The sequence below is a fragment of the Mytilus edulis genome, chromosome 13 (assembly GCF_963676685.1).
Source record: "Mytilus edulis chromosome 13, xbMytEdul2.2, whole genome shotgun sequence".
NCBI lineage: Eukaryota > Metazoa > Mollusca > Bivalvia > Mytilida > Mytilidae > Mytilus > Mytilus edulis.
This window is the reverse complement of record NC_092356.1, coordinates 20,961,710-20,987,636: the sequence shown is the minus strand read 5'-3', so window position 1 is coordinate 20,987,636 and position 25,927 is coordinate 20,961,710. Positions and strand designations below refer to the sequence as shown.

General features: G+C 37.0%; 1 protein-coding gene across 1 annotated transcript in view; it reads left to right on the top strand.

The window, feature by feature from the left end:
* The window catches only part of LOC139500173 (sialin-like), a 31,085-nt gene extending 6,653 nt beyond the window's left edge, over positions 1-24,432 (top strand). The window contains exons 7-10 of the mRNA XM_071288912.1: positions 21,209-21,341; positions 22,647-22,794; positions 22,994-23,084; positions 24,107-24,432. Of these exons, the coding sequence (XP_071145013.1) occupies positions 21,209-21,341; positions 22,647-22,794; positions 22,994-23,084; positions 24,107-24,259 (525 nt within the window). The 3' untranslated portion in view covers positions 24,260-24,432. The remainder of the gene's footprint in view (positions 1-21,208; positions 21,342-22,646; positions 22,795-22,993; positions 23,085-24,106) is intronic.
* The last annotated feature ends 1,495 nt before the right edge of the window (positions 24,433-25,927 follow it).

Below are 25,927 nucleotides of genomic sequence, written 5' to 3'. Positions count from 1 at the left end.
GTGAAAATCAAGAAATAGCCAATTTTGAATAATGAAATAGATATTTTGAATAATAGAATGGACTGCGGCGACCCTTTAGCCCCTAATTATAGATAAACCTGATACCTCATTCGAAAGCTGATTACAAGAGGAACAAAATGTATATAGTCAATATGTTCCGCAACGAATATTAGAAGACCTAATTGCCAAAATACGCGTGAAAATTAAGAAAAAGTCAATTTTGAATAATGAAATGGATATTTTGAATAATGGAATGGACTGCGGCGACCCTTTAGCCCTATTATAGATAAACCTTATACCTCATTCGAAAGCTGATTACAAGAGGAACAACATGTATTTAGTCAATATGTTCCGCAACGAATATTAGAAGACCTAAATGCCGAAATACGCGTGAAAATTAAGACATAGCCAATTTTGAATAATGAAATGGATATTTTGAATAATGGAATGGACTGCAGCGACCCTTTAGCCCCCATTATAGATAAACCTTATACCTCATCCGAAAGCTGATTACAAGACGAACACAATGTATATAGTCAATATGTTCCGCAACGAATATAAGAAGACCTAAATTCCGAAATACGCGTGAAAATTAGGAAATAGCCAATTTTGAATAATGAAATGGATATTTTGAATAATGGAATGGACTGCGGCGACCCTTTATCCCCTAATTATAGATAAATCTTATACCTCATTCGAAAGCTGATTACAAGAGGAACAAAAGGTATATAGTCAATATGTTCCGCAACGAATATTAGAAGACCTAATTGCCAAAATACGCGAGAAAATTAAGAAAAAGTCACATTTGAATAATGAAATGGATATTTTGAATAATGGAATGGACTGCTGCGACCCTTTAGCCCCTAATTATAGATAAACCTTATACCTCATTCAAAAGCTGATTACCAGAGCAACAAAATGTATATAGTCAATATGTTCTGCAACGAATATTAGAAGACCTAATTCCCACAATACGCGTGAAAATTAAGAAATAGACAATTTTGAATAATGGAATGGACTGCGGCGACCCTTTAGCCCCTAATTATAGATAAATCTTATACTTCATTTGAAAGCTGATTACAAGAGGAACAAAATGTATATAGTCAATATGTTCTGCAACGAATATTAGAAGACCTAATTGCCAAAATACGCGTGAAAATTAAGAAAAATTCAACTTTGAATAATGAAATGGATATTTTGAATAATGGAATGGACTGCAGTGACCCTTTAGCCCCTCATTATTGATAAATCTTCTACCTCATTCGAAAGCTGATTACAAGAGGAACAAAATGTATATAGTCAATATGTTCCGCAACGAATATTAGAAGACCTAATTGCCAAAATACGCGTGAAAATCAAGAAATAGCCAATTTTGAATAATGAAATGGATATTTTGAATAATGGAATGGACTGCGGCGACCCTTTAGCCCCTATTATAGATAAACCTTATACCCTATTCGAAAGCTGATTACAAGACGAACAAAATGTATATAGTCAATATGTTCCGCAACGAATATTAGAAGACCTAAATGCCGAAATACGCGTGAAAATTAAGAGATAGCCAATTTTGAATAATGAAATGGATATTTTGAATAATGGAATGAACTGCGGCGACCCTTTAACCCCTAATTATAGATAAATCTTATACCTCATTCGAAAGCTGATTACAAGAGGAACAAAATGTATATAGTCAATATGTTCCGCACAGAATTTTAGAAGACCTAATTGCCAAAATACGCGTGAAAATTAAGAAAAAGTCAATTTTGAATAATGAAATGGATATTTTAAATAATGGAATGGACTGCAGCGACCCTTTAGCCCCCATTATAGATAAACCTTATACCTCATCCGAAAGCTGATTACAAGACGAACACAATGTATATAGTCAATATGTTCCGCAACGAATATAAGAAGACCTAAATTCCGAAATACGCGTGAAAATTAAGAAATAGCCAATTTTGAATAATGAAATGGATATTTTGAATAATGGAATGGAGTGCGGCGACCCTTTAGCCCCTCATTATAGAGAAATCTTATACTTCATTCGAAAGTTGATTACAAGAGGAACAAAATGTATATAGTCAATATGTTCCGCAACGAATATTAGAAGACCTTATTGCCAAAATACGCGTGAAAATTAAGAAAAAGTCAATTTTGAATAATGAAATGGATATTTTGAATAATAGAATGGACCGTGGCGACCCTTTAGCCCCTCATTATTGATACATCTTATACCTCATTCGAAAGCTGATTACAAGAGGAACAAAATGTATATAGTCAATATGTTCCACAACGAATATTAGAAGACCTAATTACCAAAATACGCGTAAAAATTAAGTAAAAGTCAATTTTGAATAATGAAATGGATATTTTGAATAATGGAATGGACTGCGGCGACCCTTTAGCCCCTATTATAGATAAACCTTATAACTCATTCGAAAGCTGATTACAAGACAAACAAAATGTATATAGTCAATATGTTCCGCACCGAATATTAGAAGACCTAAATGTCGAAATACGCGTGAAAATTAAGAGATAGCCAATTTTGAATAATGAAATGGATATTTGAATAATGGAATGAACTGCGGCGACCCTTTAACCCCTAATTATAGATAAATCTTATACCTCATTCGAAAGCTGATTACAAGAGGAACAAAATGTATATAGTCAATATGTTCCGCAACGAATATTAGAAGACCTGATTGCCAAAATACGCGTGAAAATTAAAAAAAAGTCAATTTTGAATAATGAAATGGATATTTTGAATAATGGAATGGAGTGCGGCGACCCTTTAACCCCTAATTATAGATAAACCTTTTACCTCATTCGAAAGCTGATTACAAGAGGAACATCATGCTCATAGTCAATATGTTCCGCAACGAATATTAGAAGACCTAAATGCCAAAATACGCGTGAAAATTAAGAAATAGCCAATTTTGAATAATGAAATGGATATTTTAAATAATGGAATGGACTGCAGCCACCTTTCAGTCCCTAATAATAGATAAACCTTATACCTCATTCGAAAGCTGATAACAACAGGAACAAAATGTATATAGTCAATATGTTCCGCAACGAATATTAAAAGACCTGATTGCCAAAATACGCATGAAAATTAAGAAAAAGTCAATTTTGAATAATGAAATGGATATTTTGAATAATGGAATGGACTGCGGCGACCCTTTAACCCCTATTATAGATAAACCTTATACCTCATTCGAAAGCTGATTACAAGAGGAACAAAATGTATATAGTCAATATGTTCCGCAACGAATATTAGAAGACCTAAACGCCAAAATACGCGTGAAAATTAAGAAATAGCCAATTTTGAATAATGAAATGGATATTTTGAATAACGGAATGGACTGCGTCGACCCTTTAGCCCCCAATTATAGATAAACCTTATACCTCCTTTGAAAGCTGATTACAAGAGGAACAACATGTTTATAGTCAATATGTTCCGCAACGAATATTAGAAGACCTAAATGCCAAAATACGCGTGAAAATTAAGAAATAGCCAATTTTGAATAATGAAATGGATATTTTAAATAATGGAATGGAGTGCGGCGACCCTTTAGCCCCTTATTATAGATAAACCTTATACCTCATTCGAAAGCTAATTACAAGAAGTACAACATGCTTATAATCAATATGTTCCGCAACGAATATTAGAAGACCTAAATGGCAAAATACGCGTAAAAATTAAGAAATAGTCAATTTTGAATAATGAAATGGATATTTTGAATAATGGAATGGACTGGCAGGACCTTTCAGCCCCTAATTACAGATATATATTATACCTCAATCTAAGGCTTATCAAGAGAACGACAAAAGGTATATAGGCAATTTGTTCCGCAACGCATATTAGAGGAGTAACGAAGGACTTAAAGATCGAATTACGCATAAACATTAAGAAATAGGCAATTTTGAATAATGAAATGGATATTTGGAATAATGAAATGGACTGGCAGGACCCTTCATCCCCTAATTACAGATATATATTATACCTCAATCGAAAGCTTATTCAGAGAGGAACAAAAGGTATATAGTCAATATGTTCCGCAACGCATATTAGAGGAGTAACGACGGACTTAAATATCGAAATACACCTGAACATTGAGAAATAGCCAATTTTGAATAATGAAATGGGTATTTTGAATAATGGAATGGACTGACAGGACCCTTCAACCCCTAATTACAGATATATATTATACCTCAATCGAAAGCTTATTAAAAGAGGAACAAAAGTTATGTAGTCAATTTGTTCCGCAACGCATATTAGAGGAGTAACGAAGGACTTAAAGATCGAATTACGCGTGAACATTGATAAATAGCCAATTTTGAATAATGAAATGGATATTTTTAATAATGGAATGGACTGCTGCAACCCGTCCCCTCTTATTCAGAATTTTTTTTTACACCAAATTAAAGCTTATTAATAAAAGAATAAACTGAGAATAAACATTATGTGCCGCAATGACCATTACAGGGATTACAGAGGACCTAAATGGCAAATTACGCTTGAAAATTAAGAAATAGCAAATTTTGAATAATGATTCGGTATTTTGAATAATGGAATGGAATGCTGCGACCATTTATCCCCTAATTATAGATATACTTTATACCTCATTCGAAAGCTTATTACGAGAGGAACAAACGGTATATAGTCAATATGTTTGGCAACGCATATTAGAGGAGTAACGACGGACTTAAATGATGTCGAAATAATAGATGAATAAATTTAGAAAAAAAAACAATATGTACCGCAATGACCATTTGAGGGGTTACGGGGGAGTTAAATGCCAGAATTCGTGTGAAAAATAAGAAACAGTCAATTTTGGATAATGAAATGGATATTTTGAATAATGGAATGGAATACTGTGACCCTTCAGCCCTTTATTACAGATCTACCTAATACCACATTCGGAAGCTTATAAAGAGAGGAACAAATGGTATATAGTCAATTTATTCCGCGGAGTAACGAAGGACTTAAACATCGAAATATGCGTGAACATTTTGAGGGGAATTTCTGCTGGGACCGGACCGAAAAATTCAAAAATCTTGCACGCTCATTGACGAGGTTAAGAGGGAAAAAAGTGGGAGTTGGGGTCGTGGGAAAATGTATCTTTGTGGAAGAAAGAAAACACACCAAGAAAAATCCACAGATAATAAACACAATGGATTGTAAGATTACAAATATGTCTGATCAGAAAGAGAATATGGCACAAGAGGTAGAAATTTTGGAAAATACTGCTGAGGAAACTCTCAAATGGCGAGAAGTTAGTCAGTACTCACCCTGGATTGTCAAAGACATTAAAGATGTTGACATGAAGTTGATACGAAATGTGGGTTCGCAAAAATCATAACCTTGTGCTGCAAAGGGAAAAATATCCGCACTTGGGGATGTGAAAGACTAAACAAACAGCTGACCACCGTCGTGGCAAAGAGGGAGACCGATGGAGCAGTGCGAATCGTGAGCTTTGGGATGAAAAAAAACAGGCGCACCGGCTATGATTACCACGGGTTTTATATTTTTGTTAAGGACGGTATGATTGGAAGTGTTAGGATATGTTGTTTAAGCCTGAAAATCGGGTCTAAAACCATTGAATTGAGTTTTTGAGGCAGGTGACGACTTTCCCAAACTCGGCATCATAGATCTGTTCATCATTAGCTAAAGCAGAGCTGATACATTGCTTAACCAAGGACTTTTTGGACTGGGGCAATCGCAAGGTATCGTGGTGTTTCTTTTTTTTTTTTTTTTGGTTACATGCCTAGAAATTAGTGTGAGATCCATTACGGTGGTAGCATTCAAGCAAGCTAGAAACCCCAGAAGAAGGGTGGCTATAAGACCTGTACCGGTCAAAGCTGAACCCAGGGTACTGCTGGTTAACACCAAACTAACCACAGAACAAGCACCCAGTGCTGCAGATACAGCTTTGTCCAGACGTTTATAGGCATTCAAGGTAGTTTGATACCTTCAAATTTCTGCATCGAGTTGATTGGACACACATTGTCGGTACCAATAATCTAAATCGTTCATTTATTTTATAGGAGCATACCGAGGAGGGGAATGTTTTTGAAGGGACTGTAAGCATCTAAATATAAGATCAGAACGGCTCCGTCGTGGAATTGCTGACCACTCTCCAAGTACAGTCCATACCCATAGGTAATCCGGGCGTTTGGGGATTTGAGGTAGAGACCGTTGCCACTGGGATTCACTGTGTAAACGCAAGAAGATGAAAACGGATAGTGAGATGTTCACCTCTGAGATCGATGAGCCTACCGTCTTGATCGTTGAGATATGTTTGCATGCGATTGCTGGTTCGCAAGTTCACTAGCAAGTATACTACCAAAAGGTGCTTAGGGGTTTGAATGATTTTCATACCAGGACCGTCTGCGGGGAAAAAAAGCTGTAGATTGAAGACTGTTGTGTACCATTTACATAACTTCATGGTTGATATCACCATTCACCAGAATGCTGTTGATTCTGATGATATTTACAATGTGCTCCCCTTCTGTATAACCGTTTGTGATCATACCGAACGTGTAAATCTGCCACTTGGATCCCAAGACGGTGCTGATGTTATTGACAACTTTGAAGTCTACTTGATAGAGTTTGGCGAGGGTCAGCGTTGCTTTAGGGTCGCCCGGTTGGCATCGCTGATGATCTTCGTTTTGTGTTTGTTGAGCCGTAGCTGTCGCTGGATTTCATTGTTGATGTCTTCGATGTCATAGGAAACCTGTGCTCAGTGCGATGGAAAACCAGCTGGCACCATCATCGGGAGAGTAGCGGAAGGAATGGTTACCTGTATACATATGAATGTTAGGGGTGGAATTATTGGTTTTCAGATTTACCAATGCCATCTCGTAGGTCTTTGATTCCTTGAGTTGCAGTGGAGGTTGAACCGGGTAAGAATTTGGCTGTCGTTTCCAGAAACGATGAAGGAAAACCCATGCTTGGGGTTGGTGATTTTAGCAATTGCTGAAACCATGTGTTATCCATTTATTTATGGTACACCATTGTCACATACTTTTGCTTCCACTCTTCGATACCGTCATACTTCTCAGTTGTTGATCACAACGATCGCAAAGACTTCGGCAGGGCGGCTGGCAAAGAGGAGTTACTTGTAGGTGAATTTTATCCATTTTTTTACTTTTTGTACACGACGTTCATCTTCTGACTATCGGATTCAAATGGACTGGTGACTCACATCAATGACAAACAGTAGATACAGATCGTTGAAATCGGAGGGGTTAATGTTGCAGTTGCTGATAAAACGGTCCATGTTGAAGTAGTTAGAACTCTGCGACATTGTTGTACTCTCTGGCGATCTTGGTTTGTGTGAAACTGGCATTGAAGTCTACCGCCAGGTAGCGTTCTGCGTTGAGGGTGACGTAGATAGTTCGCAACCGGCAGTGGTCGAACACGGCTTCATTTTAAGTCCGATCGTACTTTTACCGGTCTGAAAGGCTACGATGATGTATCTCGGTTTCTCCCGACCGCTCTTGGCAGACAAACGCCAGTGGAACTGTAAGGTTTCGGTAGCACTTGTAGAATCACACTATCGTATTTGGAAACCACAATCGATTTTACTCTTGCTTTGGATGGTCTTTTACAACCGCAGTTTTTTTTTATCGGAAGGAAGGAAGGACGCGAGGAACAAACCAAGAGATCTTACTCAGGTTGATTTTCGCCACGTCGTTGACGGCAGCAGCAGGATGGCATTGTCGTCCGAGTCGCGCACGAGTGACAATTCGTGCTTGAATCCATACACAATCTTGTAATTGTCTGCAAAGCCGAAAATGTGTCTCAGGGGTATGGTGAATGAAAACTATCCTTTTATTGGCGGGCTTGGTGATAATATACCCATGACGTGCTCCAAAGCCTGTGTTTTTGGCCTCGGCTTCGGTAGATGAATCTTTGTACCACAGCTAGTTAAGACCTTGGATTTGGAGAAATTGTTGGGATAAATCAACATGCCCTGCAGCATAGTGATGTCAACGACTGGGTCGTTGATATGTTCGATCAGCTGGCATGAGAGCTTGCATTAATTGTAACTGATAGTCTTGAAGAGATACATGATTCCATTGTGAATGAGAGACACTAGATCTGCATTAGCATATGCACTACCGTGGTTCTTTTACAGGATGGAGGAAAAAGTCTTGGGTTTCGATGTTGATTCGGATCTCACCTGAATTATTCAGGTTGGCACCAGCTTGAGGTTCGTATTCGTGAACCTTATATTTTTGGAGACTTTCGTCGTAGATCAACCCTTCGGTGATTATAAGGATGTTGGACATTATGTATTTATTTATAGAGCTGCACAAAGTCGTGGCTGGTAGCAATGCCAGAACCGGACATCAGGTTGTTCAGCTGGGTTTGCTGCGGTTTGCTGATTGACCATTGGACTGTTGAGTGGACATTCTGCGTTTTCGGGGGCGGGTCACTTTATCAACCACATGGTCGACGGCTTTGGGGCCCCTTTTTCAACACCTCTCAAGGCTGCATTGGTGTTTGCACTCACGGCCTTACTTCCTATGGTTTTGGTGGCAGAGGAAGTAAACATGCGTCCAGCCAAACTGGCAATTGTGTCAAACAGTCCTCTACCACTGTATGCCTACTTTTAGGCGTAACCTTTCTTGATTTGCAACATTTATTATAGGATACTATGATGAAGTGCCATATATTCTTCGATGCTGATATATCTACCCTTTTTCATAGCATGGATAATCGACACAATTTCGTTGCGCACACCATTATTTCCTGCTCAGCACACAGTTCCAAGCGATCGAGAAGCTGCTTGAAGTTGGAAAAAACCACGGTTTGCAGCTCACTGCCAAACTTATACTTCTGGTAGATGTGGGACACGATTCCCTTCCACTTGTAATTATTAACGTCTTCGGGGTTCTTGAAAAGATGGAATTGCCTTTATACATATCACCGGAACTTTTCAGGATCTCTGCATTGTCGTCAGGGTCGTCGTGCTCGAACGATTCTGGTTTCTTTTTCACCATAACTTCCCAGAGGCCAAGGGTTCCTTTGTACTTTACACTATCCATGAACAAATTATCGCCGTCAAAAGTAACTGGTCAGCTTCTGATGAAGATACCATCGTTTTCAGATCGCAATCAAAAGGTGTGGTCGGCGGAAGTAGTCATACTGAGCTGCAAAGCTGCTGTGCTCGAGCTCCAAGGACGGTTTCTGTAGGTGGTGCAATTAGTAGTGGGTCGGCAAACTTGGGCGGTGGAGGAGGGAGTACTGGCACTGTTGCAGGAAGGTCTGCGATCTTTTTGGTGATCTGTGAAGCTGCCTCTCGCTAAGACTCAACCACAGGCTTGAACACCTTGTAAAGGTCCCGGCTAAGTTCAATCTTGTAGAGGCGATGCTGCATATTACTGGCTTGAATCTTCCGTTTGGTGTCTTGCAACTCCCTGACAAGTGCCTCACGCTGCTTAGGGTCGATAATCTTGGTAAATGTCATTTATCTAATAGGATCGAATGCTGTTGAACGCCCCTAAGCGTTGGTGTGAACGCCCCTAATCAATGAGTTGCGCATGAAAGTGTTACACAGCTGATACGGATCCCTTGTCTTCGAAAGATTCAAGTGTCATGGGTATGTGCACTGGTGGCCTCAAAGCGTCTTGGCAGGGCATTGGGGTTGAGAAAATCGCTACACCTTACCATAATGATGGAATTCTATGCATTGAAATCACCTCCACCGCTTTAGATCGGTCGAAGGATCACGCAACTGCATTTTCAACATGGAACCCACTCAAAATTGCATTTGCAGGGCCATTCGAACTTGCAGGGCTGGGGTTCCTCTGTGTCCAGATATTATCTATTTATATTATCTTATACCTCAAAGAACTCATTTAATTTGCATATTTTCCATTTGCCTTGGTGCTTGTAAAATCGATGGTTACAAATCCATAGGGCTTGGACCAGCAATGCTTAGACAGAGCGTCAAACTGTACTGTTCCTTGGTGAGATCGTTGCAGTGATCGCGTCGGATGTGGTCGATATTCTTAGCATTTTGCTGAAAGAGCCAGGGGAAGTTGGCATTCTCCCGGATCGACTGGCGGGGCAGTGTGAAGTAGTTCTGGCACAGGTAGAAACAATCGACGTTGTCTTCACACGTGTTCTGTTTTCTCAGCATCAAGTCGTCGAACACCATGAGGTTCACCATGAGGTTCTTACGGTTGGGATCAAGTTCTCGGGGGTTTGGTACATCGCTCCCTTGATCGAAAAAAAGTCTCGATACCACTTCGGTGTCGTGGTGGTGATAAAGTGTTGACCACATTGATCAACGAGTAGGGCGACTTGCCCTTGCACTGTGGGAGGTCTCGATATCTTCTTTCAGGAAGCTTTTTTCCAGCGCTTGCTCCAACATTTGGTAGATAGGTTGGTGAAGCGATTATCCGTAGACGTACAATCGATTGTAGTCGGAGCCATCCATCACGCTGGAATAGGTTGTTCAGCAGCGTTGTCTTACCACAGTCCGATTTCCCAATGATCAACCGTCTTATCGATCGCTGAAGTAGGAGGTAGTGATTACTCCTCGTGGGGGCGTTGGCACTGTAGGAAATGTCTTCAACGTTCATTTATTAAAATAACATAGAGATGATTTTCTGCGTGAAAGTCATAGAAAGACGTACACAGTTAACACAAGCGAGGTAATGACCAGCAACGGGCGATGGAGAAAGGTTGGCAACTGCAAGGTGTGCGATGCCAAGAAGTCTCAGTTCGTTGCTACAACCGGTACAGGGTTCATGAACATACTAATCAACCGATTACCCATGGAAATGCATGTACCCAGACACAACTTCACCGGGCGAGGGACTAGACTTAGAAAGCGACTACTTCCCGATGGCACCCAAAAGCTTGGTCAAAACCCATTATTCAAGTTGACCAAATATCACCACGATCTTTGTTATGCCCAGCACAAGGATGCAACCGCAAGCAACACCATCTGTGACAAGCTATGCTAGCCTCGCTTAACACCATTCCCAACTGTACCACACACGAACGCTTGGACTGCAGTATCAACGGACCAATCATCGGTACCAAAGTTCGATTCGGTCTGGGTGTTAAAAAACTGTTCGCTGGACCGATGAGCTAGCTAAGGAGTTGCACAAACCAGTTCGACGTTAGTTTCATAAACGTGTAGCGATGGGTGGTGTGGATGAGACCTAGGTGGCCGACCTCGTTGATATGAGTGACTTCTCTAGGGACATCAAGGGAAATAAATTTATCCTGAGCATTATCGATGTCTTCTCGAAATATGACTGACTGATACCACTCAATGAACAGGAAGGGTGTACCCCGGTGATGGTGCGGGATGCCTTCCAAGCGGTGTGCCAAAGAAGCTATGTACAGACAAAGGCAACACACATGTAAATCAGCTGCTTCAAAAGCATGGTATCGATCTCTACTCCACCGGGAACGAAGATAAGTCGAGTATTGTCAAACGTTGAAACCGCACCATGAAAGAGAAAATGTTCAAAAACTTTTCAGCCAACTCCACACGCACCTATATCGATGTCCTGGACGATCTTGATCGCCAGTGCAATACCACCAAGCACCGCTATCAAGATGGCCCCTGTTGCCGCAAGTCATAAGGAGCATGAAAACAAGTTGTATTGGAACCTTTACGGCAGCATACCTCCCATTAAACCACCGCAATTTTCCGAATCACCAAAAAGAAAGGTACATTCGAGAAGGGATACACACCCCACTACACCGAGGAAGTATTCACCATTTCCCTAGTTTTATCAGAGGTCCACCGGGCAACCTTTTCTACGATCTTTTCATCTATCTCCTCAAGGGTTTCAACCAAGTCCGTGGCCGCGGTGAAAATCTAGTTTCCAGAGTGAAAGTATCTCTCGTTCTCATCATCCGCCTTACCTGTTGGATTAATCTTTTCAAAGGTACAGTGCATGATCACATTGGTTTGCCCCTTACAATGCCCATATTCTATAAGTTCCCAACGCGACACCCGAGAGACCTCAAGGGAGGTCTGCACATCCATGCCATGATGGGGTCATATTGCAGGTAGTAAATACATCTTTAAAGGCTTTCTTCGGCGAATGTACCTCAATGTTATCCCCAATGGCTTTCCTATCTTCCCAAATCTTTTCCTGCACCTTCTTTAGCAGTCGATCTAACCCCTTTAAACCCAAGTTGTTTTGTCTGGGTGATAATCTCCTTCCTCGTGTGGGGTTTGGGACGACGATGAAATTTAAGATTTGTCTTCGTTTCTATCACTTCTCAACCAACTGATCTTTCCTCAACCGGGAATACCCTCGAAGGTGGTTCATTTTGGCTATACCTCTCAGGGCTTTGACGTTTTCAACTACTAACTCCATGTTCACTATTGGATTCATGTCTTCTATACTATTAAACGAGAAGACCTCATTTTGGGTGTCGATTCTCTTCTTTCCACAATAAATTAATCAAAACGCCTCTGTGTCCTATAGGTACAGTGCATAGTCGCATTTGTCATCCATTCATATGATTATTCAGATTGAGTTATTTTGGGAGAAAAACGAGAAAAAGGGCATCCGGATATTGTCCCGTCATTGGACAAAATTTTAAGTCAGACTATACTTCCGGTTTGCGTTTTTCTGTATACTTTGAACATATACTACATATACTACGAATAAAGTGTATTTTCAGAATTCTATCTGCCATCATTTTGAAGTTAACTATCCACGGTGGTCAAAGAGTTTATTGAATAGATAGGGTCTGTATACTATATTAATGACCACCATATGGATCGATTAGAAAACTTAGAATTGAAAGTAAATACACTTTATTTATATGATAGATACAGATAAGTGCTAAAATTATTTATGTGTACTTTTGATACCTTTTCTGAAATTCTCCAGTCATTAAATCTTTTACAAAGTTCATTGATTACAAAAAAAAAAAGAAGATCTGGTATGATTGCCATGTTGACAACTCTCCACAAGAGAACAAAATGACACAGAAATTAACAACTATAGGTCATCGTACGGCCTTCAACAACGAGTAAATACCATACCGCATACTCAGCTTTAAAAGGCACCGAAATGACAATGTAAAACAATTCAAACGAGAAAACTAGCGGCCTTATTTATGTACAAAAAATGAACGAAAAACAAATATGTAACACATAAACAAACGACAACCACTGAATTACAGGCTCCTTACTTAAATGTTCATAACATACTAAATGTATATTCATATTGAAATTGATAGAAAACCACAAATTGGGAATTTTGGAAATAAAGGAGGAGGGATTAAAAAAAACATTTTCCTGTCCCCAATAACCTATAATTTATGATATTTTTGCTGAAATTCTCCAGTCATTCAATATTTCACAAAATTCTTCAAACAACACTTTACATACTTTAAACTACGCTCTGAATGCCCGCGATTTCGCGGGTGTGTTCTAGTTATCCTAACAATAAAAAAATCAATTTAGGTCACCCCAAAATCACCATCCCCAGTTCACTGGTTTTCAGACACAGTTTTGGGGCCTACAAAACATATCCTTACACTCTCGATCCTACATCCTTATGAAAAATAAGAAAATCGTGAAACGTACCCGGTGTGTCTGGATTTTTTAATCCCATAGCTCAAAAATTGCACAGCTCCATCGGTCTCTCTCTTTGCCACGACGGTAGAAAGCTGCTTGTTTAATCTCTCACCTTCCCATGTGCGAATAGTTTCCCCTTTCGAGCACAAGGTTATAATTTTGCAGACTTTTACTTCGTGTCAACATCTTTAATGTCATTGACAATCCATGTTGAGTCCGGCCCTACTCCTTGCCATTTGAGAATTTCCTCATCATTGCAGCGCTGTTCTCGATTGGCCTTAGCAGCGTCCACTTTTTTTTTCAGAATTTATACCTCTTGCGCCGTATTCTATCTCTGATCAGACATATTTGTAATCGTAAAATCCATTGTGTTTTTTCTATTTGTGAATTTTTATTGTCGAGCCTGCAACTTTTGTTGCAGAAAGCTCGACATAGGGATAGTGATCCGGCGGCGGCGGCGGCGGTGTTAGATTACTTTTTAAAAGCTAAATATTTTAGAAGGTAGAAAACCTGGATGCTTCAAACTTTATATATAGATGCCTAATGTTACGAACTTTCCGTCAGCCATATGTCCAATGTCATTGACCTCATTTTCATGGTTCAGTGACTACTTGAAAAAAGTTAAGATTTTTTGTAATGTTAAATTCTCTCTTATTATTAGTAATAAGATAACTATATTTGGTATGTGCATACCTTGCAAGGTCCTCATGTCCGTCAGACAGTTTTCACTTGACCTTGATCTTATTTCATGGATCATTGAACAAGATTAAGTTTGGGTATTCAAGTCTATATCTCAGATACTATAAGCAATAGGTATAGTATATTTCGTGTATGGAAGGACTGTAAGGTGTACATGTCAAACTGGCAGGTGTCATCTGACCTTGACCTCATTTTCATGGTACAGTGGTTATAGTTAAGTTTTTTGTGTTTTGGTCTGTTTTTCTTATACTATATGCAATAGGTCTACTATATTTGGTGTATGGAATGATTATTAGGTGTACATGTCTAGCTGACAGGTGTCATCTGACCTTGACCTAATTTTCATGGTTCAGTGGTCAAAGTTAGTTTTTGAGTTTTGGTCTATTTTTCTAATACTATATGCAATAGTCCTAGGTCTACTATATTTAGTGTATGGAATGGTTGTAAGGTGTACATGTCTAACTGACATGTGTCATCTGACCCTGACCTCATTTTCATAGTTCAGTGGTCAAAGTTAAGTTTTTGAGTTTTGGTCTATTTTCTAATACTATATGCATTAGGTCTACTATATTTGGTGTATGAAAATTATCTACATACTTATCTATAATAAAATTATGTCATTCGCGCAGGTTTTATTTGACCTTGACCTCATATTCACGGTTCATTGCTAAGTGCTATGTGTTTGTGTTTTGGTCGGTTTTTCTTAATTTATAAGCAATAGGTCAACTATATTTGTTGTATAGAAGAATTGTTAGATGTACATGTCTGCCTGGCATGGTTCATCTGACCGTTACCTTATTTTCATGGTTAATTGATCAATGTTTCATTTTCTTGCTTTATGTTGAGTTTATATGACAGTTGTAATTAAGCTTTATATTTAAGACTATCAAAATAATATCAATGATTAGTAAAGAAGGCGAGACATTTCAGCGTGTGCACTCTTGTTTGTGTGTGTGTGTGTGTGTGTGTATGTGTGTGTGTGTTTCTTTCTTCCACAAAGAATGTCTTGATTAGGGACTGAATGGTTGCAGCAGTCCACTCCATTATTCAAAATAAGCTATTTCTTAATGTTCAAGCGTATTTTAATATTTAGGTCCTTCGTTACTCCTCTAATATGTGTTGAGGAACATGTTGACTATATACATTTTGTTCCTCTTGTAATAAGCTTTCTAATGAGGTGTAAGGTTTATCTATAATTCAGGGGTAAGGGTCACAGCATTCCATGCATTCCATTATTCAAAATATCTATTTCATTATTCAAAATTGGCTATTTCTTAATTTTCACGCGTATTTTGGCATTTGATCCTCCGTAAACACTCTAATGGTCATTGCGGCACACATCGTTTATACTCAGTTTATTCCTCCATCAATAAGCTTTAATGTAGTGTATAAATTTTGCCTTGATTAGGGACTGAAGGGTTGCAGCAGTCCATTCCATTATTCAAAATAAGTTATTTCTCAATGTTCACGCGTATTTCGAGATTTAAGTCCTTTGTTACTCCTGTAAAATCCGTTGCGGAACATATTGACTATATACATTTTGTTCCTCTTTTGATAAGCTTTCGATTGAGGTATAATATATATCTGTTATTAGGGGCTGAAGGGTCATAGCAGTCCATTCCATTATTCAAAATATCCATTTCATTATTCAAAATTGGCTATTTCTCGATGTTCACGCGTAGTTCGATATTTAAGTCCTTCGTTACTCCTCTAATATGCGTTGTGGAACATTTTGACTATATACATTTTGTTCCTCTATTAATAGCTTTCGATCGAGGTATAATATATATCTGTAATTAGGGCCTGAAGGGTCCTGCCAGTCCATTCCATTATTCAAAATTTCCATTTCGTTATTCAAATTTGGCTATTTCTCAATGCTCACGCGTATTTTGATATTTAAGTCATTCGTTACTCCTCTAATATGGCAGAACATATTGACTATATACATTTTGTTCCTCTATTTATAAGCTTTCGATCGAGGTATAATATATATTTGTAATTAGGAGCTGAAGGGTCCTGCCAGTCCATTCCATTATTCAAAATTTCCATTTCATTATTCAAAATTGGCTGTTTCTCATTGTTGACGCGTATTTCGATATTTAAGTCCTTCGTTACTCCTCTAATATGCGTTGCGGAACATATTGACTATCAACGTTTTGTTCCTCTATAAATAAGCTTTCGATCGAGGTATAATATATATTTGTAATTAGTGGCTGAAGGGTCCTGCCAGTCCATTCCATTATTCAAAATGTCCATTTCATTATTCAAAATTGGCTATTTCTCAATGTTCACACGTATTTCGATATTTAAGTCCTTCGTTACTCCTCTAATATGCGTTGTGGAACATATTGACTTGATACATTTTGTTCCTCTTTTGATAAGCTTTCGATTGAGGTATAATATAAATCTGTAATTAGGGGCTGAAGGGTCCTGCCAGTCCTTTCCATTATTAAAAATTGGCTTTTTCTCAATGTTCACGCGTATTTCGATATTTGAGTCCTTCGTTACTCCTCTAATATGCGTTGCGGAACATATTGACTAGTATATACATTTTGTTTCACTATTAATAAGCTTTCGATTGAGGTATAATATATATATGTAATTGGATTACGGGTTGAAGGGTCCTGCCAGTCCATTCCATTATTCAAAATATCCATTTCATTATTCAAAATTGGCTATTTCTCAATGTTCACGCGTAATTCGATCTTTAAGTCCTTCGTTACTCCTCTAATATGCGTTGCGGATTATATTGACTATATACCTATTGTTCGTCTTTTAATAAGCTTTCGATTGAGGTATAATATATATCTGGAATTAGGGGTTGAAGGGTCCTGCCAGTCAATTCCATTATTCAAGATATCCATTTCATTATTCAAAATTGGCTATTTCTCAATGTTCAGGTGTATTTCGATTTTTAAGCCCGTCGTTACTCCTCTTATATGTGTTGCTGAACATATTGACTATATACCTTTTGTTCCTCTATTAATAAGCTTTCGATCGAGGTATAATATATATCTGTAATTAGGGCTGAAGGGTCCTGCCAGTCCATTCCATTATTCAAAATTTCCATTTCATTATTCAAATTTGGTTATTTCTCAATGCTCACGCGTATTTCGATATTTAAGTCCTTCATTTCTCCTCTAATATGCATTACGGAACATATTGACTATATACCGTTTGTTCCTTTCTTTATAAGCTTTCGATTGAGGTATAATATATATCTATAATTAGGGACTGAAGGGTCCTGAAAGTCTATTCCATTATTCAAAATTTCCATTTCATTATTCAAAATTGGCTGTTTCTCAATGTTGACAGGTGTTTCGATATTAAAGTCATTCGTTACTCCTCTAATATGGCGGAACATATTGACTATATACATTTTGTTCCTCTATTAATAAGCTTTCGATCGAGGGATAATATATATTTGTAATTAGGAGCTGAAGGGTCCTGCCAGTCCATTCCATTATTCAAAATTTCCATTTCATTATTCAAAATTGGCTGTTTCTCAATGTTCACGCGTATTTCGATATTTAAGTCCTTCGTTACTCCTCTAATATGCGTTGCGGAACATATTGACTATCAACGTTTTGTTCCTCTATAAATAAGCTTTCGATCGAGGTATAATATATATTTGTAATTAGTGGCTGAAGGGTCCTGCCAGTCCATTCCATTATTCAAAATGTCCATTTCATTATTCAAAATTGGCTATTTCTCAATGTTCACACGTATTTCGATATTTAAGTCCTTCGTTACTCCTCTAATATGCGCTGCGGAACATATTGACTATATACATTTTGTTTCACTATTAATAAGCTTTCGATTGAGGTATAATATATATCTGTAATTAGGGACTGAAGGGTCCTGCCAGTCCTTTCCATTATTAACAATTGGCTTTTTCTCAATGTTCACGCGTATTTCGATATTTGAGTCCTTCGTTACTCCTTTAATATGCGTTGCGGAACATATTGACTATATACAATTTGTTTCACTATTGATAAGCTTTCGATTGAGGTATAATATATATCTGTAATTAGATTAGGGGTTGAAAGGTCCTGCCAGTCCATTCCATTATTCAAAATATCCATTTCAGTATTCAAAATTGACTTTTTCTTAATTTTTTTACGCGTATTTTGGCAATTAGGTCTTCTAATATTCGTTGCGGAACATATTGACTATATGCATTTTGTTCCTTTTGTAATCAGCTTTCGAATGAGGTATAAGATTTATCTATAATTAGGGGCTAAAGGGTCGCCGCAGTCCATTCCATTATTCAAAATATCCATTTCATTATTCAAAATTGACTTTTTTTTAATTTTCACGCGTATTTTGGCAATCAGGTCTTCTAATATTCGTTGCGGAACATATTGACTATATACATTTTGTTCCTCTTGTAATCAGCTTTCGAATGAGGTATAAGATTTATCTATAATTAGGGGTTAAAGGGTCGCCGCAGTTCATTCCATTATTCAAATATCCATTTCATTATTCAAAATTGGCTATCTCTTAATTTTCACGCGTATTTCGACATTTAGGTCTTCTAATATTCGGTGCGGAACATATTGACTATATACATTTTGTTTGTCTTGTAATCAGCTTTCGAATGAGTTATAAGGTTTATCTATAATAGGGGCTAAAGGGTCGCCGCAGTCCATTCCATTATTCAAAATATCCATTTCATTATTCAAAATTGGCTATTTCTTAATTTTCACACGTATTTTGGCATTTAGGTCTTCTAATATTCGTTGCGGAACATATTGACTATAAGCATGTTGTTCCTTTTGTAATCAGCTTTCGAATGAGGTATAAGGTTTATCTATAATTAGGGGCTAAAGGGTCGCCGCAGTCCATTCCATTATTCAAAATATCCATTTCATTATTCAAAATTGACTTTTTCTTAATTTTCACGCGTATTTTGGCAATTAAGTCTTCTAATATTCGTTGTGAAACATATTGACTATATACATTTTGTTCCTCTTGTAATCAGCTTTCGAATGAGGTATCAGGTTTATCTATAATTAGGGGCTAAAGGGTCGCCGCACTCCATTCCATTATTCAAAATATCCATTTCATTATTCAAAATTGGCTATTTCTTAATTTTCATGCGTATTTTGGCGTTTAGGTCTTCTAATATTCGTTGCGGAACATATTGACTATATACATTTTGTTCCTCTTGTAATCAGCTTTCGAATGAGGTATAAGGTTTATCTGTAATTAGGGGCTAAAGGGTCGCCGCAGTTCATTCCATTATTCAAAATATCCATTTCATTATTCAAAATTGACTTTTTCTTAATTTTCACGCGTATTTTGGCAATTAGGTCTTCTAAAATTCTGTGCGGAACATATTGACTATATACATTTTGTTCCTCTTGTAATCAGCTTTCGAATGAGGTATAAGATTTATCTATAATTAGGGGTTAAAGGGTCGCCGCAGTTCATTCCATTATTCAAATATCCATTTCATTATTCAAAATTGGCTATCTGTTAATTTTCACGCGTATTTCGGCATTTAGGTCTTCTAATATTCGTTGCGGAACATATTGACTATATACATTTTGTTCGTCTTGTAATCAGCTTTCGAATGAGGTATAAGATTTATCTATAATTAGGGGTTAAAGGGTCGCCGCAGTCCATTCCATTATTCAAAATATCCATTTCATTATTCAAAATTGGCTATTTCTTAATTTTCACACGTATTTTGGCATTTACGTCTTCTAATATTCGTTGCGGAACATATTGACTATAAGCATGTTGTTCCTTTTGTAATCAGCTTTCGAATGAGGTATAAGGTTTATCTATAATTAGGGGCTAAAGGGTCGCCGCAGTCCATTCCATTATTCAAAATATCCATTTCATTATTCAAAATTGGCTATTTCTTAATTTTCATGCGTATTTTGGCGTTTAGGTCTTCTAATATTCGTTGTGGAACATATTGACTATATACATTTTGTTCCTCTTGTAATCAGCTTTCGAATGAGGTATAAGGTTTATCTGTAATTAGGGGCTAAAGGGTCGCCGCAGTTCATTCCATTATTCAAAATATCCATTTCATTATTTAAAATTGGCTATCTTTTAATTTTCACGCGTATTTTGGCATTTAGGTGTTCTAATATTCGTTGCGGAACATATTGACTATATACATTTTGTTGCTCTTGTAATCAGCTTTCGAATGAGGTATAAGGTTTATCTATAATTAGGGGCTAAAGGGTCGCCGCAGGTCATTCCATTATTCAAAATATCCATTTCATTATTCAAAATTGGCTATCTCTTAATTTTCACGCGTATTTTGGCATTTAGGTCTTCTAATATTCGTTGCGGAACATATTGACTATATACATTTTGTTGCTCTTGTAATCAGCTTTCGAATGAGATATAAGATTTATCTATAATTAGGGGCTAAAGGGTCGCCGCACTCCATTCCATTATTCAAAATATCCATTTCATTATTTAAAATTGGCTATTTCCTTTTTTTTTACGCGTATTTTGGTATTTAGGTCTTCTAATATTCGTTGCGGAACCTTTAATAGCTGACTATGCGGTATGTGCTTTGCTCATTGTTGAAAGCTGTACGGTGAGCTATAGTTGTTAATGTCTGTGTCATTGTGGTCTTTCTGGATATTTGTCTCATTGGCAATCATACCACATCTTCTTTTTTATATTTCCTCATTTTGATGCATATTGTGGCTTTTAGGTCCTCCGTAAACCGTCTTATGGTCATTTCGAATCAAAATATAGCTATAGTGTCACAGTCAATTTTTTTTATATTTTTTTCACTATTCACCGCTTCAATTTGAATAATGAAACATAAACCATTTCATTATTCATTATTCATTTTTCAATATTGAATAGTGAATAGTGAACTATTTCATTATTCATTATTAAATAATGAATAATGAACTATGAATAATGGACGTACTTCAGCGCGGTTCCAGAATGGAGCTGTATCGTCATTGCCTTTTGCCTGTCAAGTTCTAACTGGATTTTTGATAAGCCAATTAGTAGACTTCCTGCGTAAAAAAAGTATAATTTCGACTACAGTTATAAGACGCTTATGTTCCTGTCTAGGTACAAAGTTATTATATAAATCATAACTATATAATAAAAGTTAAAAGCGGCATAACACTTCAAAACACATTTTGCTATATAAGGACTAGGCAAAAGACATTTAAAAATGTTCAACAGTTATTATATCTTAATTGATGTCACCAGAGAATATTGCCAGATTAAAATGTAAACGACAGGCGCGGAAATTAGAGAAGTAAAAGCTGCTAACTGAAAGGAGCATCTGAGTACCAGTGTCCTCTATGGCGTTTCTGGTGTTTATACTGTTCACTCTTAATTAAGTGTTTTTATTGTTTTATTGGACTTGTGTTAGTGCAATCTTCAAATGGGTCCTTTTTCGACTCTTCTATATTAGTTTCCAAACCGCTATTTTGGTATCTTCTGCTTTTATATGAATATGAAATGGCTTAAATGATCTATAAAAACAAACCAGTTATGATATGTACGATTCAAGAAACAGCCTTTAAACTGCTGATAAAGCTAAATGATGTTAAACTGATGTCAGAGAAGTATTGTATCCGACCGAAAAACCTTAACAAATCAAGACTTATTTTATTGATAAAACTTTTAAAAGTAGATTCTTTCCATAAAAAAAGAGTCCATATGAAACTGATTTACGGAACTGTTCGGCCTATAAACATGAGCATATACCATACCGTAAAGTGAACTAAAGAGGCATGACATAATGGGAAACCAATCAAATGAGCGATCCAACGACAATGATAAATACATGAACGAAACAAATGACAGACAGCAACCAACGAGAACCAATGAATTCCAGACCTATGACTTGGAACAGGTATATATGTATATAATGTGGCGGGGTTAAACATGTTTGTGAACACTCAACTAAGAACAGTTGTGTAACAGCAGAATGTAAAAAAAACTGTAATAATAAGTTGGAAGTGGCTTAAATGATCAGAAAAACATCGAAGCACCAAAAACAAACACAGCACAAACAAACAAATACAATGAACAAAAGACGCAAAGTGCCGGTTCAAGAGTACTCCTAGGGTAAAGTATCATTCAATACACATCCAACAGATTGAGTAAATACATAATTTTTAGTCTGAACATGTATGACCTTTCGCAATGCTAACATATAAAACCACATAATATCGACATGAGGTATGACCGTATGTTTTATTAAGCAGTGCTGTAACTACGAAACGAACGTGTTATGGTCAAGCGTTGTTTGTCTATCCGCCCATTTCGTCTTTTTTTATTTTTCAATCCTTCACAACCTTTAAAGGGATATAATCAAACTGACTGGATTCTGTAATTCTAATGTTTGCGTTATTTTATCAGGTTTTGTTGGAAGTGGTCTATTCCTTATCGGAACTGGTTTCACATCATGCGAAGATCGTGAAATTGTGGTCCTATTATCTTTAGCATTTTTGTTTAATGGTTTCCACAATGCTGGATGTCTTGTTAACAATATCGATATAGGACAAAAGTAAGTAAATAAATTGTGTTTCGAGCTTAACGCATATATAAAAAAGATTTGAAGTTATCGCTCTCTAATATATATGGAGGTACATTTGCTAATACAAAATGACTGCAAACGCTACCGTTTAAGAAAACATATAATGGTTTGAATTCCTGTGCTTCCACAAATTAACATTGTTATACTGATAATTCATATGGTCTTTTAGGTATGCGGGCACCTTACTTGGGTTGACCAATACGCTAGCTATTGTTCCTGGTATGGTGGCACCAATTGTAACAAGTATGTTAACACCAAATGTAAGTAATATATTTACACGTATGCATGATTAATTACGATAAGGAAGTAGGCTGCAAGTAAGTACTGGTGTTTTTGTCAATTCTATAATCGGTGCTAGATAAATAGCCGTAACTGGCTCGTTACCTTTAGTGGCCGTTTCCAGGAAACTGTTATAGTCACGACGATTAATAAAGTGCTGACTGGTTGAAGAAGCTGTGGTACTAGAAGAGGAAGGCAGAGTATTCCAAGGTGAACAACTGACCATCAGCACGAAATATTCCCAACAAGCAAGGTCGAGACAAACACATCACGCCACGAGCGGTGTTCTTACGGTGAATGTAGTATTTTTGCAATTGTTTGAATTAAAAACCACATTTTTCATTGTAGATATTTTCTGTAAAAAGTACTTTTATTATCGAACATTGTTTTGCTCTCAACTAATCTATATTATCTGCACAGCTTGTAACTATATATGCTAATATTCGAGGAGGAAAAGGGGGGGGGGTATTCTATTACAACATTTTCGAAACAAATAAGTAATACGTTTACAGTTGAATTCAAACTTGGCACCTATTTAAGAATTGGTATTATCGTTTCGAGATACAAAGCCGTAACAGCCTTCTGACTATTAAAAAGGTTTGCTAGGAGAATATCAACTGTTTTTTCGGGTTAGCCAACCATAAACACCATACTAGTAATATGCAATAAGAATTTCAACATGACTTTCGTGGATTATGCATTTACCCCTACTAATGCAACGGTATACATATAAAATAAGATAAACGCGAGAGAAGAATGGTTGTGCTACCCTCAATTTTGCGATCATTTTGTCTTTCGTATCATTTGTTTTATAAACAGCTTGTTGGTAAGAAGTGAGGAATAACCCGATGCTTATTTCAAAGGATTTTGGATTTGCAGTGCATGACCAGAAAGAAATAGTTTTAACTCTAAGAAATTCTATAATGAATGTTTATAAATAATTATTCATGTGTACTATTCATCAACATACTAGATGTAACATTGACAATTATTGTTTTGTTAGGATACAGCTGAGGAGTGGAGACACATGTTTTATGTATGTGCGGGAGTATGCCTGCTGGGAATTGTTGTTTATGGATGTTTTGTAAGTGGAGAAGTTCAAGAATGGGCCAAAGATGAAACTGAAATGAATTTTGAAAAAACAGAAAAAAAATGATAAACACGTCTTTGACAATACTAAATTATAAAGTTATGAACCGTGCAAGGTCTTTAATTGAAAGGTTAATGTTGTATGAAATTATAGATTAACAGTGCTTCATTAACAAAATAAATATGAACATTGTGGTGAATAGCCAAAGAGGAATATCGTTTATAAAAGTAGGAAACACTAATGTAAGTTGTCTTTTATTTTTCTAGTTTGCATGACGCAATCACTGTATAGAACGAAATCTCTATGAAACAAGCGTTCAATGGAATATCTGTCTGTCCAGTAGTTGTTCAAGCTGATTTCATTGATCATTTCGATTTGTATATAGATATAGGAAGATGTGGTATGAGTTCCAATGAAACAGCTCTCCATCCAAGTAACAATTTATACAAGTAAACCATTATTATAGATCAAGGTACGGCCTTCAACACGGAGCCTTTGACATATAATGGTACATATATAGTGTTGATGTATATAATTTCCAGGGCCGTAACTAGCCACTTTTAATAACGAGGCAAGATATATTCGCAGAGCGTAAGGGGCGAAAAATTTTTGGCGAGGGGTCTGGGGAAGCTCTGAGAAAATTAAAGCAAAATCGTGCATTCTGAGCGTTTCCCGGACTCTTTCTTACATTGAAACATAATTTATTTTTAGCGCTTTTTTTGACAATATTCTGGTCTCAAAGCAAAAATATAGATTCATTGTAATTTAAGACTTTTACGGGTTTTACGGGGACAACATTAAAAGTAGACCGATATGAAGGATAAAGCAAAAATCTTAATTCTCACAATCATTAAAATCGCATCTGTCTGTCTGTTTGTTCTTTGTCTCGTATTGTTCTTAGACTTTGGTGATTTCTTTGTGACTAGTGACAGTGCAGTAGTATACTTTAAGTACTGCTTAAGTCGACACTAAGGATAATCTTGACCTTGTTTTATGGTATTAATGATTCTTTTATTGTTGAAAACCCCACCAGAAACTATCAAGATGAAGAACAAGAATAAAAACTTTGACCATTGATAATTTGTATTTTTTCTATGCATTAATTTTGTGTGAGATAAGGTCCCGTGCACATGTAGTCCATCTTCTTTTATTTTCTGTAAAATGGTCTGAACACGACTTAATGCAAGTTTAACCCTTTAATGTAAAAGATCATATGGCAATACGTTGATGTTCTTATAGATGATTTGATACCGGGAAATTGGTGGTCTTACTTTAATTTAAACTATGTCAGCTATCTAGTTTTATGTACAACAAAAAGAGCCAGTTTTGTATTCTTTGGTATCAAGTTCAATTCCATGCAGAAACGACAATATTTTTCTTTGTCCAGTAACATCGTAAATATTCTTAAAAATTTTTCTCGTACAATGCCTGCACATTGGTGGAAATGCAACATTGCAAAACCACACGTTTACAAATGAAAATCAACACTCAGACTATTTGGATGGAGAGTTGTCTCGTTGGCACTCACACCACATCTTCCTATATCTATATAGTCATAAAGTAGGACAATAAATGAACAAAAGACAAACCCGGGACACAGAAGTACAAACAATAGACCATCAACTCTGAAAACTAAAAATAAAGTAGAAACATGGACCACGATAAACATGCAAGGGCGACATCTGAGAGTAAAGAGAACTCGCGTTTTGCAAGACACTTTCCGTGAAAACAATT